The sequence below is a fragment of the Lycium ferocissimum genome, unplaced genomic scaffold (genome assembly GCF_029784015.1).
Source record: "Lycium ferocissimum isolate CSIRO_LF1 unplaced genomic scaffold, AGI_CSIRO_Lferr_CH_V1 ctg4651, whole genome shotgun sequence".
Taxonomy (NCBI): Eukaryota; Viridiplantae; Streptophyta; class Magnoliopsida; order Solanales; family Solanaceae; genus Lycium; species Lycium ferocissimum.
The window spans coordinates 1-14,742 of record NW_026725727.1 but is presented as its reverse complement, the minus strand read 5'-3'; the positions used below and the strand labels follow the sequence as shown (position 1 = coordinate 14,742).

General features: G+C 33.9%; 1 protein-coding gene across 1 annotated transcript; it reads left to right on the top strand.

Annotated features, from left to right (window-relative positions):
• The first annotated feature begins 7,128 nt into the window (after positions 1 to 7,128).
• Positions 7,129 to 10,555, top strand: LOC132044495 (uncharacterized). The gene is made up of 2 exons (XM_059434989.1): positions 7,129 to 8,236; positions 10,411 to 10,555. Exons 1-2 carry the CDS (start codon positions 7,140 to 7,142, stop codon positions 10,553 to 10,555), a joined length of 1,242 nt encoding a protein of 413 aa, XP_059290972.1. The 5' UTR covers positions 7,129 to 7,139.
• Positions 10,556 to 14,742: the final 4,187 nt, after the last annotated feature.

Sequence of the window (14,742 nt, the reverse complement as noted above, 5' to 3'; positions counted from 1 at the left end):
GACCATCAAATACTGCCATATGGTCTAATTCTACATCAGATTCAACATCGGAATCTGTTAATTGAGAGTCAACATGGTCATTATTACTTGCTTTGCATTTTTCCCACTGCCCCGAGTTCGGTTTGTTTGGGTGAATTTTTAGCGACACGTTTGTGGGGTTGAAGAATTAATGGGAAATTGAGAGGGTGAAGTAGTAGTTGTTGCGATTTCAAGTGGTGTATTTTTCGGTGTTTTGGGTTCTCGATTAGGGTTGCTTTGAGAAACATTTGGTTCACATTGGATAGCCTCACCAACTTTATTAAAAGCATCACTTTTTGTTTGGTTGTTGGGAACAATATATTCCAAAGGCAATGGGGGCACATCTAGTCCATCTACCATGTGGCAGACATAAATCTCCACAATGTCCCCATCTTTCAAACTTAGGGAAAGGTCAAACATATCCTTGTCAGTAAGTAGATCTATAAGAATATCACTATTAGAGGACTTCACCTTAAAACCACAACTTGGACTATATCCTAATTCCTTTATGTAGTCCCTAAGCTCAAAATATGACAACCTATCAACATCGACATCTAAGAATTATGTACAATGACCACCTTCATATCTTGGCACACCACTACTTAAATCAAATACCCCACCATAAAATCATCTCAACGTAACATAAATAAATTGACCATACACAGAAAGTTACAAAGCAACAATACTTAACAAAACTCTTAAATTACAAAGCAACAAAATTTCTCACCAACAAGCAACATCAAGGAAACATATGATTTTTAACTAAATCGGCGACAAAAAGTTACTCGTTCATTTATCTCATTCTACTAAAAAACCCTAGATTAACAAACACCAGATTCAAAACCCTAGAATGCAAGCAAATAATTAAATGTGTCAAAACCCTAACAAGCAAACTATATCGAGAGAAATACACTACAAAATAGACAAAATGAAAAAAAAATCTAAACTGCAAAATCACGAATGATAGCCTCTTCAAAGACAAAACAAACTTCACCAAACTTGAGAATGCAAAAACGACCCTAGAAATCACTAAGTATTACGCGAATTAGTGTATATGGTGGAAGATCGGTTGAAAATTATCAAGGTAAATAGTGCAAATGCAGTGAATATCGATGAGAGAGAGAGCGGAGTGGAAATGAATTTTCGTTTATGTTTAAGGGGGTGAAATAAAAAGGGAGTTAAAAAAAATGCTGATTTGGAAATTTAAAAGGCGCGTGTACTACACGTAAGTTAAAAAATTGGGGGTCACTAAAAATACCCACTACAAGGTCACTAAAATACTGAAAAATTAAGACTGAGGGGTAATAGGTCGCCCGCAAATGTTGGATGCGTCATAATTAATCCGACTATACGTTGGGGGAGGGTATTTATGTATTTTCCCACTGGATAATACTACAATAGTAAGTATTTTTTTTTTAAAATTAAGTGGAAATCTATAAACCAACTTGAAATTAGCAAAAGAATTTGGAAACATAAAAATAAAAGTAAGATAGAAACCTATAACCAGAAGCGTCGAATCGGAGCAAGTGATGGGGGATAATGCTGTGTTTGCTTTTTAGTATGCAAATTGATCGTTTTCCCCTTTACCCGACGAAGCTGAAGAGAACAAATAAAAATATAAGGGTTAAAAATAAAAAAGATTGGACTATTGATTTTGTTAACTTTTCAAAATTTGATAAAAATATTACTTTTGTGTTTTTTTTTTGGGCATTAAATTAAGGACCTTTTCCAATAATTCTTAATCTAGTTTGGAATTTTTTTCTTTGCTTACGCCTCAAATTGAAGCTAATGTAACTGGTCACTAACGATCCAGTAAAGCTCCTAATGTAAATCTCACCAAAGCTTGTTGAGGTCCAATCATCTCATTATCGCACCTTCTAGCTTTTTATTTTTTATTTTTATTTTTATTTTTATTTTTATTTTTATTTTTATTATTATTATTATAGATAGATTATTATTAATATTATGGGAAAAGGATAAAAATATCCCTCTACTTTGGGAAAAAGGTAAAAATATCTCCCATTACAAATTTGGGTTAAAAATACCCTTCTCGTCATTAAAGTTTTCAAATATAAACGGAAATCCTCAATATAATCCGATTTCATTTTTAAATCAACTCTATTTAAACCTGACCCAACTAAATAGAAAATCCATATGAGTTACCTGCTCCTGTGCCTAATGACTCCATATGTAGGACTCGGGGACAAGTTGGTCCTATAGGGGTATTTTATGTAGTTGGGTCAGATTTAAAATGAAATCGAATTATTTTGGAGATTTTCGTTAAGATTAATAGGGATATATTCAAAAATTTTAATAACGAGAGCAGTATTTTTGACTTAAATTTAAAAAGAAGGATCTTTTTGGCCCTTTTCTAAAAAACGCGGGCGTTATTTTTGACCCTTTTCCCTAATATTATTATTATTATTGTTATTGTTATTGTTATTGTTATTGTTATTTTTATTACTAGTGAATTTATCCGCGCTTCGCGCGGTCATAAGTATCAACATTCCAATAAATATTGTCACTCATTTCTATTATAAACAAAAGACATTCAAGTCAATTCAAAAGCTAAAAGACATTCAAGTCAATTCAAAAGCTAATTCATACACTTATATAATTTTACTTATTATCTAATTAAAAAAGATTCAATGAGTAGTTAAAAGAATTAGTAGTTAAAATTAGGATTACATAAATTTCATCTTACAACTCTACTTAGCATACAATATATTTAAATTTATTTTTAGTTTACATTAAGAAGATAATATATATGAATGAAATATTAATTTTTTTTATTAGCAATAAAATGTATCATTGGGCAACAAATCAGGTGCTTGTAATCACAAACGGAAATGACGCTTCTTAATAATAATTATAATCTTCTTGTTTTCATGAGTTGTAGTTTCAGTCAATTCCAAAATTTTAATCTTCATTATTAATTCACTAAAACTAATAATAAAAATTATATCAAAATCAAGGTTTGCAAATACCATTCTAACAAATCAAACTTACACTTAATACCATAAAAAAGTAGGAAATTACTATGTACAACATTTAATTCGATCACATGAGCTTGTTCATTTCCAAAGAGAAAGTGGGAAGTAGCTAAAGCCAAAGTTGATGCCATGTGACCAGAGGTCACGTGTTCGAGCCGTGAAAATATGGCAATGTGGTAATTTCTACAATAACCCTCGTGGTTCAATCACCCAAATCCAGGAAAGAATCTTAATGCAGAGTCGCCCTCGCCCTTCATCTCTAAAGATATCCAAGCATTCCAACACATTCTAAACATAAATAATTTTAAATTTCAAGATCTTTGTAAACTCTAATAAATGTAGAATTAATGGTGGTAATTTAACTTTACTTTCTTTAATCTGCATATGCTCATATTCTAACTGTTCCGAATTAATGGTGGTAATTTAACTTTACTTTCTTTAATTTGCATATGCTCATATTCTAACTGTTCATTTAAAATATTATTTCAGCTCATAATAAAGATGAGTTTATCTTGATTAAAAGTTGTTCTACAATTCTCTTTTTTATTGGCACTAAATGTCAACCCAAAATTAGATATTTCAAGTTCTAATTTTTAGCCAATCAATTATGTCAAGAATAAATATAATCAGATATTATGTTTCAAAAATTAAATCAAACTTTATGATAAACAAATTAAGGTACTTAAATAATTGAAATAGCAACAAATGTCATTTCTATACAATGAGCCACTTTTTTCAACATCTATATTCTTTGACAAGTTAATCACACATCGCTAACCATCCGTGAAAAACAAAACAAAAGAAGCAAAAGAAATAAACAAATGAACAAATAAGAATTTGAAGTCCATCTATCAAAAGGGTAAAAACAAACAATCAATATGAAGTAAAATTAAGTCTTATATAGTCACTTATGCGGCTTTTTTGATTGCCTCTAATTCCCATATTATAAGAAAAGCGCAAATATTCATAATAGTAATTCATTTTATTAAAAAATTAAGAAAGCAATATTTGAATAATATATTTTTTTTTTCCTTCATGTTTGAAATACCAAAAGGGAGAATAATCTATTTTCTTACTTCTCTGACTTCAAAAATGAACCTTGGCTATAACATTTCTTGTCTTCTGTGGAAGCAACAACAAAGATCAACTTTCCAAAATCAAATTTGCAAGATAAACATATATATTTTGAAAACAAATGGTAATCAAAGGAAGGAAGAAAAGGAGACCTTTTTTTTTTTCTTTTCAGGAGCGAAATCCAATTCAAGTTCTCATCATTTCAACATATAATAAATTTGGATGAATTTCAGCCACCAATTCCTAAAACAACTTTCTCCAAGGGAATTACGTATCAAACTATTGTCAGCAATTTCAAATTTTGATTTTATCTCGGAACGATAAATATCTCGTGTATAAACTTAAACGATCGATAATATGCTAAAAACTAAAGAAAGAGAGAAAAAATATAAATAAATAAATGGATCTAACAAAGAAGAAAATAAATAAAATTTTAAGGTTATTGGAGTAAGATGCAATACCTGTGCCATCCATAAAATTGACAACAACAATCTTCAATTAGGAATGGTTAATATTCATCAAATGGAGTGAGAATTAAATTGGAGAATGAATGAGTAAGGGAAAGCAATAAAAGCAGTACAGAAATGGTAGCATTCAACCAAAGACAACGTTACCACCTTTTATTTTTTTATCTATCAAATGACAATAAATTAGCAAAAAGTAATATATCATTGTTGTGTGAAAGGCAAAATGCAATGATTTATGTTATTATATTCTTGTAACTGATTTAGATAACTGAAGAGACTACATGATAGTAGGAATAAAGATGGTTTACTAAGCCTACCGTATGATTTCAGCTAATTTTCAATTAATAGCCTTAAAAAAAATTGAGGAGAGAAGTTGTTGGAAAAAAGGCAAAAATCTCACAAAAAATATAAATATGAATGAGGCCATCGAGAGTGTCACGTCACTTTTTCTATATATTCAGTTTTGTATTATACTCCCTCCGCTTCAATTTATGAGGCACGACATTTAAAAAAAAAGTGAAGACTTTAGAAACTTGTGATTCAAAATAAGTCTTAAATATTTGTGTGATTGTAAATCATTTCATAAAGTGAATTTATTTTCAAATTAGGAAAGAAATTATTCATTTTGGCATAAACTAAAAAGAAAATAATTTCACATAAGTATATATATTTGATATTTGATGCGGATCTCGGTCGCCATTCAGTTTTCTTGGTTTTAAAAAAAAAAAAAAAAAAACCCTAGACGACCTAAAGAGCGAGGTTTTTCAATTTGTTTGCAATTCGAAAAGACTAGAGAGTAAGCTGGGGCATTTTATTAAAAGAGGCTTTTGAGTTACTTATTTAAGAATTTAGGACTCAAGTTCTAAAAATTAGGTAAAAGGGACTCTATCCCCCTAAGTTTTTTTAATTTACACAAAAACCCTTAAATTTTTTTAATTTACACAAAAACCCAAAAATAAAAGCACTTTTTACCAAAAAAAAAAAAAAAAAAAAAGCTGTACGATTTCTCTTAAAAATACGCAAGCAACTATTGGTTGTTTAAACAACTCCTTGTTGCTTATACAATAACCTCTATCTCATTAAAACTAGGTAAACAACTAGTAGTTGTTTAAATAAATAAAGGTTATTATAATAAACAACCACGGTTTTTTTAAGCAACTCATTATTGCTTATACATGAACTCAATTGGAAATTAATTGATTGATCACAAATGAAAATTAACTAATATAAAAACCTTGTTTCTTGTAAAAACTAGTCATTTATGAGTGATTAAATCCAACTTATTAATTTTATCATCAATTAATTGACTATACTAATAGTTTAAACAAAATTTATTGATCCAGTGATAATGGAATCAATTGTTTGATTATATGAATATTAGAACATCAACTTATTGACTTGATAACAATCAAGTGAATACGTTGATGTTCAAATATTCATATAATCAAACAACATTGATTCCATTATCACTAGATTAGTAAGTTATTGTTAAACTATTGGTAGAGTCAATCAATTTGCGATCAATTGTGATATTATTAATAAGTTGGGTTTAATCACTCATCGATTTACTTCGCTTGATATTTAATTGTTATCAAGTGAATACGCTTGACGCTCAAATATTCATATAATCAAACAACATTGATTCCATTATCACTAGATCAATAAGTTATTGTTAAACTATTGGTAGAGTCAATCAATTTTGTATCAATTGTGATATTATTAATAAGTTGGGTTTAACCACTCATTGATCACTCTGCTTGACATTTAATTGCCATCAAGTGAATACGCTGATGTTCAAATATTCATATAATCAAACAACATTCATTCCATTATCACTAGATCAATAGTTATTGTTAAACTATTAGTAGAGTCAATCAATTTTGCAATCAATTATGATATTATTAATAAGTTGGGTTTAATAACTCATTGAACGACTCGTTTGATATTTAATTGTTATCAAGTCAATAAGTTGATGTTCTAATATTCATATAATCAAACAACATTGATTCCATTATCACTGGATCAGGAATTTTTGTTTAAACTATTAGTATAGTCAATTAATTGATGATAAAATTAATAAGTTGATTTAATCACTCATCAAATGACTAGTTTTTACAAGAAACAAGGTTTTTATATTAGTTAATTTTCATTTGTGATCAATCAATTAATTTCCAATTGAGTTCATGTATAAGCAATAATGAGTTGCTTAAACAACTTCGTGTTGTTTATTATAAGCAACCTTTATTTATTTGAACAACTACTAGTTGTTTACCTAGTTTTAATGAGATACAAGGTTATTGTATAAGCAACAAGGAGTTGTTTAAGCAACCAATAGTTGCTTGCATATTTTTTAAGAGAAAAACGTACAGTTTTTTTTTTTTTTTTTTTGGGTAAAAAGTGCTTTTATTTTTGGGTTTTTGTGTAAATTAAAAAAACTTAAGGGTTTTTGTGTAAATTAAAAAATAATTAACAACCCCTAATTAAATGTTTATAACAAAAGAAAAGAAAAAAAAATAGAAATCCCCTATTCTTCATTCCACTCTCAAACATCCCTTTTAGCTCATTTTCCCGAGTAAGCTTGAATTCAATGGCGACGCATCCGCGGGGGATGAAAGTATATGTCCACGGTAACAATAGTGAAGAGGATCTGTGGTATTGCATTGATTTGGATGATGAGATTTCTGTTTCTCTTGTTGCCAAAATTGGGTGCGAAAGGGATGGAGGCTGGGCCCTTATGGGTGACCACATCTACTGGGCTGGCGGAACCAACATGAAGGCTTTAGATCAGCTAGGCAGAAGAAGCATCACCAGTATGGATCTGCTACGCCACAATATCTCCGACAAAGACCTCTCTAAATGGGAAACCGTGTCTTCTTCCAAGAAACTTCCACGGGAAAATCCACGTGTCTTTACCCTGAATAATAAGATACATGTTATGGGTGGCTCTAACAGTATTTATATACCTGAAGATGATGATGACAACGAGTCTGATGGTGATGAAAGAGTGAGACACTGCGGTGAGGTTTATAACATTGACACCCACACCTGGGATCTCCTCGCCTTTAATGTTAAGGATTATGCTGGTTTTTCTTTTAATCAAACCACTGCCCTTTTTATGGACCATAATAAGGAAATAGTAGCACTATCCTACTCATTACAAATGGGGCGTTTTCTGTTTTACTATGTGGGTACGGATGATTTCATCGTTGAAGATCATAAAACCAGCTTTCCTTTAGGACCACAATCCCTAAAACAAGAAGATTATTATCAACGTCGTCGTCGTGATATACTAATCAATACGATGATGAATGTAAGGCCGGTGGTAAGGGACTCAACACTCTATTGGTTCACCTATGACTTCTACATGTATGGATATGATTTTGTACAGAAGCAATGGTTTTCTTCTGAAGAACCTGTTAAGAAAGAGAAAGAGAAAGAGGAGTTATTGAGTCTCCCTGAGCCTATGGATCATTTTTGTCCTGTATCACCAATTTTGGTTGACCTTTACGATGATGCAAGTTTCCTGGTGATTGTCCCTGCAACAGGAGGAAAATTAGGAGTGGCATTCCTTGCTGTCTCCAAATGCACACGCACTTACTCTTTAACTGTGTCCCTGAAGTCATCCCACACTTTATCTCCTACTCCTGATGGTCTTTATTTCTATCCCACGGATGCCATGGCAATGTGAGTGCACTCTATCCTTTTAATTAGCATAAATTATCCAAGTGAAATTGGTCCCCATCATGTTGATGTGTCCTTCATACCACTGCAGGATAGGCGCCGGTAGGGTAGTTTACTATTCTCAGATAGATGACCCATGTTTTCTCTGACCAATATATGATCTGATTAATTTGGTGGTGGGAAAACATTCCTTGAGATGCTCTATGTCGATTAGCCAAGCTATGATGACTACAATATGTTTTTTTTTCCTTTCTTTCTTATAGGGTACCAATTTTATTGATAGTACATCACCAAGCGAGTCCAGACATTAAGCAGAAAGCACTGGACTAACTTCTCTTGTATGTGTAAGGAGTTTAACTAGGTTCAACATATCATCTAGATTGTTTACAACATTCACCCTACTCCAGAAATGTGCAAGTCCAGTGCTACACAAGTCTTACAAAAGTTCCAACAACATCTGTGGTTCCTCCCTCTCTGAGCTGTCCTATCAAGATTGTCTATGATTTGTCTCCCTTCTTGTCCCTGCAAACTCTATGTTTGATATGGTTCTTTTGCTCCTTTGGTGACTCGAACTACAACCTTAAGGTTGAAGGTGGAGTGTGCTTTCCGCTTGAGCTACCTGTAGTTTTATCATGACATGTTTAGGCTTCCTGGTATTTCCTACATATCTTGTTACTTTTAGTTAATTAGCTTGCTTGAGATAGGTTTGTCACCGATAGTAATATCTTGGAAACCTTAAGATGTTGCGATAATCTTGCTGAACTATTTGCAAAGAGATCAAATCGAGTCACTAGCAAATTCGTACTAACCATAGGCGAACCAGGATTTCAAGAAGATGGGTGCACCATTGCTTTTTATAGCGATAACAACTTGGCGAACAAAAGATAATTAATTACTTTCTCACAAAAAACATCAGTTTACAATTGTTGATACACATCTTTCCAGTTAGTAGTCGAATGCCACATCAACAATAGTTAGTTAGGGTAGTTAGTTCACTTGGAATGCCACATCATCAGTTTACAATTGTTGATACACATATTTCCATTGTTGAATCCGAGCTCGTTTAGTCAACGCTTAACTTCCATTTCTACTAGAATGCAACTCACGTGTCTGAGTCACTCCCAAGCCCCTTGAGATTCGTGCCAACCATCCAACTAAGTCATAAATCATTCCTAGACCTCATGGAACTGACGAAGTTCTTAAGTTACCCAAAATATGAGAGATATTCCTCAAATGCGATACCAAAATGGCCGGCTCTTTGAAAGAAGCTTTGTTATCTAACACAGGATGCAAAACCGACAAGTAGAGGTGTGCGTAGTTCCATCTTGCTCTCTGTGGGTGTTTTTGAATACAAAATTGTATTAGGAAATGAAAAAATACCAGTGTATCTTTTAGCTTGGTGGAGCAAGATGGAAAATATATATGGCATTGACATGTTAGTTGACTTTCTTAGCTCCCTTGAAGACCTTCATAATAATGTTGACAGGTAGAGAAGTGAAGTTAAAATGGATCACCGAACACAGGTTAAAAGAGAAGTAGGCATTTGGCCATACGTGGTCTGCGCCTACTTGGTGCTGTCTTTAAGGAACTAATAAAATATGTTTACCATAAAATAAAATATTAGAAAACCTGACAGGTTAAAAGCACAATGTAATACTTTATTAGGATATTGATGTAAAGAATTGGGATGTACTTGAGACATACAGTGATAGAATTCAATGTTTCTTTGATATTACACATAAAAACTTGATCATTAAAAAGTTGTAACATCATGCTCAGAAAAGAAGACATCAGTTTTCCCATCTAGTTGTTTTCCTTTAGAGAATAACAATTGTTTCTTGTGGCCTAGATGTAGAGCATTTTTTTATTGGTGTTACCCGTCAATCATTTCATGTAAAAAGTTACAAATTTAATTTAATTTGCTATACGTGTTTGGATTGGGTTGATGAATGTCTAATAGTACACATGATTACTTTATGCTTTTTGTCTTCTGTGACATAGTATGTTTAGACGTTACTCTTTAGCTTTCCCTCTAATCCATTTTTTATATCTACTAATGAACTTCAGTATCGGATGTACTTGTCAAAAAAGGCTATAATCTTAGTTCTGATATTTGTTCCTGCCTGACTTTCCATGAGTTTTGACATGCTAATGTTTTTTTACATGAGTGTTAAAAGATTGAAGTATATTGGGCCAAGTACTATGCGTGGACAAAGCAATCCTGCAACGGTGGTTCAGGTGCTATTTCGATTATCAATATTAGCTGTTTATTTTGAAAATAACTTCTTGTTGCGATATTTGTTGCCTTTTTCATCAAGTTAAATATGAAGCAATTTTAAAGGGCATGTATTTGAAATGAAAAAGGTTCTATATATGCCTGCTACTGCTATTTAGCTTTGTTTGGTTATCTTGTTATTTCATTTGAACTAGCTGTCAAGATGCTTTTTGTTGTCTGGCTTTTGATCCGCCGGGGGGGTTGCAAGTTTATTTAGAGAATGCTTTTACAAGGGAGAGAAGGGGTTTTTTCTGAACATGCCTTCTATCTTCAACAAAGGTTCCTTTTATAATGGATCATCATGAAAAATGACAAAATTAAAAGATAAGAATGGCCGACAAGTTTGGTCGATAAAGAAAAAAAAGCTACAACTTTTAAAAGTAAAAGTACAATAATTAAAAAAAAACTTTTCTTTATTAAAGATATGCTTTATAAGAGCAGATTCTTGTGGTGGGGTCGGCATATCACTTCGTTTTCTATTTTCCTCGATCTTTTGTTGAGCTGGAAGATTCTTTCTTCTGGCTTTTGAATTGGCCATGAATTATGAAAAATCCCTAGTATTATCAGGACTTTGAGATTCTCTGGCTAAACATGTTTATTCTGCGTCTGCATCATCATTTTCATTATCCGTGATATTACCAATTGATGCCATGGTTACATCTGAAGGGATTTCAATGTCTAGAGTTTTTGTTAAATCCTTTTTGAATTCCTCCATGTAAGTCGCTATCATTTCTTCTTGAGATATGACTCCTTTTTCATTTGAATCTTCTCGGCAATTTCTTGGAAAGGACTGGGATTTTTTCCTTTGCTGTCTAGAATTAATTGAGTCTCTATAACTGGCTATAATGGCTTCAATTTGGTCTATTAACTCTTGGCCATGGATGGTGCCTGTCACGACCCATTTTGATATAGTCGTGCGGGCACTTACCTCGCCTACCTCTAGCAAACCCTCAACCCAACAATAAATAAAGACAAATAAATAATCAATCAAGCGAAAAAGAATAGATACGTAAGTCTCACGATATTATATAATAGAAATAGTGCGGAATAATAAAATACCCCCAAGGTCTAGTTTAAGTCATACAGGAGCATCTACAAGGAAAAATAGTACAAGTTTGGAATAATAATACATAAAAATGTCTCCGTCTCTGAATAGGAATATCACATAAGTAACTTCACCAAAAAAAGGGAAATAGGACATAAGTAGTAGAGAAGTCTTCAAGGCAGCGAACGGCCGTGCTCACCTTAGAGACTCGGTGCTAATGCTGAAAAAGACGATCAGCCAGAGAGATGGAAGCGTAACCAACTCGATACTCTGCATTCATAAGGAATGCGTAAGTGTCGAGGCAAAACAACGGTACCGGAGGCATCATCGGCCGACTAAGCATAGCTAACACAATTCAGATAATCCCAAGTGTGCCAAATCGCAATATATCAAGTCCGAATCCACCATCACAAGTACAACATCAAATCATCTCCAAATCAAGCCGTGATGCAATGCAATACAATAATGTATGGATGCAATGCAATGCCATGCATATGTTGTGTACACATGTGCTCCGGACGGAAATATCGACTTCTCGGTAGCACAATCCAAGGTGATTCGCGAAGTCTAAGCCCCACCCGTTCCGAATCTTTGCCTAACAGACAGACGGGACCCCGGATCTTTGCCCACAGGGGCTTCTCACCGGCACCACCCTGGGGGACCCGCGGAGTCCATGGACTCACTCAATCCACGATTCCGAAACGAACATCAGATATCGGACTCTCACGTCACTCAAGTAAAAATCGAGCCCAGCTCGTCACAGTGTTTCATCAACTATCATCAGTATCTCAACACTATATCATAAAGAATTAGAATGCGTGCAATGCATGTATCCACATCAATAGTCATGCTCAATATTGCAAGTACCAACAATGGGTACGCCAACAATATACCATAATCAAGATGGAACAACAGATGCCAATATCTACTAACTACACGTGGCATCAAGCCAACACAATAGAACAATCAATCACAACACAATGGGATGCTTAGTCCCAAACATACAACAGGGCCCAACCTAATACAATATCTATCCCAACTTCATACCGGAAGGTTCACATGCTTTCTCCGACGATATAATCTAAATATATGCTTCGCTATGCGAAGTCTCACCAAAGGTAAGCCATAACCTATCTGGATGGTCGAACCGCAACACTAACAACTCGCTCCTTTGCCTTGCCTTTCCGCTGAGCTTCAGAACCAAAGTAGTCTAAGCATAATCGAAATCTAAATTAGAAATCATGAAAAATGATACTAATATTGCTACCATTCAATTTAGGTCAATTCCAACCCTAGAATTTGGGAAAACGGGGCCTACAAGGTCAAAACGGGAAATTCGAAAGCAAAATATCAAATTAGGCACTAGGTCCCAACCACTAATTGCTGATTTAACTCATGAAATTCCCTAATTTCGAAATTGAAGCAAAGCCCCCAAATTTGGGTATACACCCTAACTTTTTGATTCAAGAATTCAACTCTAATAATGTAATATAAAGGATGAACAACCTTAGATTCATCAAAATCTAGCATAAACCCCATCAATTTCATCATTAATAAGCCTAGATAGAACAATCATCAAAATCCACTTTCAATCTTCCATATCTAAGGAATTATTAAGGGAAGGCGAAATCTATGATGATTAGGATTAATGAAATAGTGAGAGGATTAGGGAAACTTACCACCAAGAATTTCCACCAAGTCTCCAAGAACAGATCCCAAGAGTCTATTTTCGTAATGGTATTAAATGAGGGACTAAAGGCTTTTAACACTTCATTAATAACACTCACTGCCCGTCACCCGCTTTGGCGACCCTGGGCGGTCCCTTGACCGCTTCAGCGGTCAAGCCCAATTGGCTTGGAGCGCTCCGGCGGCAGGTTGACCAATCCAGCAGTACCGCTGCCGCCAAAGCGGGCACCAGACACCAGAAAAATCCACCCAAGTTCACAATTCAATTCGATTTTTCGACTAATCCCGAGGCCATCTGCTCACATACCCTACACATACACACACATAGAGCTGTTTGGATGAAATTTATTTTTAATGACTTATAGTACAACTGGCTATAAGCTAAAAAAAAATAAGTCGGGTAGCCTAACTTATTTTTTTGGCTTATAAAGCCGTTTGCGGCTTATAAGCTGATTTAGATAAGCTAAATCAAACGGGTTCAATTATTTTTTTAGGCTTATTTTAAGCACAAAATGACTTTAAGTTGACGGCCAAACACTGTGTCGAAAACAACTTATTTATAAGCAACTTATAAGCCAATCCAAACTCCTCAAAACACGCTACAAACGCGTTCGTGGCCTCGAATTCCCCGGAGGTCTTGACCACCGAGTCAGCCACGATACCTTAATTTTTGTTCCCAAGTCCCAAAATGCATCCGAGCGCATTGGGAACCGAACCAGATACACACACAAGTTTTAAACGACCTTCCGGACCTCTCGGAATCGACGAATTCCCGAAAAAGGTCCGTTTACCCAAAAGTCAACTTTTGGTCAAATCTTTCACTTTAAGCCCATATTTCACAAAAAGTTGTCCGAATCCGATCTAGACACCTCGGGGAGCGTGTCAACGGTTCTCTCGGGTCAAAAGTGAGCTAATCAATGCTCGGGAAAAGGGCGGAAATGCCGAAAAGACTATAACGACCAAACGGGTCGTTATAGTGCCATCAGTAGATTTTTGAATTTATTTCTTCCAGAATATTGTATAAAAATTTATGTTAAGACAAGGTATATTTTGTGGGGTATAACCCACTTCCACAGACCATTTCATAATCCACGAGATAGAAAATTCAATGAAGAAATACATATTAGCAATTCCGTCAAAGAATGTATTATGTGTTTCCAAGTCTATTATCTTGGGAGAAATTTCAGCCCATTCAGTATATGAACTTTTGAAGGGTTCAGGTAAAATTTAGACGGTTGGACCATAATGAATCCACCATTGACAAAACCAATTTGAAATGCTTTGTTTATAAACATTGGCACATATTTTAATAAACCATGAATGTTTTCTATTATTTTTTCATATAAAGGACTTTTTTAAAGCCCACATAATCCCAAAAATTTAAATTTTACGGGGTCTTTTTTAGGGGGTAATAATTTTTTCCCTTGGGGTACTATTCCTCTTCCCTTGGAAAAAACCTTTTTTTTAAAATTTTTGAAAAGTTATGACTTTTAAAATTAAAAA

Coding starts and splice junctions, on each gene's coding strand:
- LOC132044495 (XM_059434989.1), top strand. CDS start 7,140: ATGGCGACGCATCCGCGGGGGATGAAAGTATATGTCCACGGTAACAAT. Junction 8,237..10,410: donor CCCACGGATGCCATGGCAAT/GTGAGTGCACTC, acceptor GAGTGTTAAAAG/ATTGAAGTATATTGGGCCAA.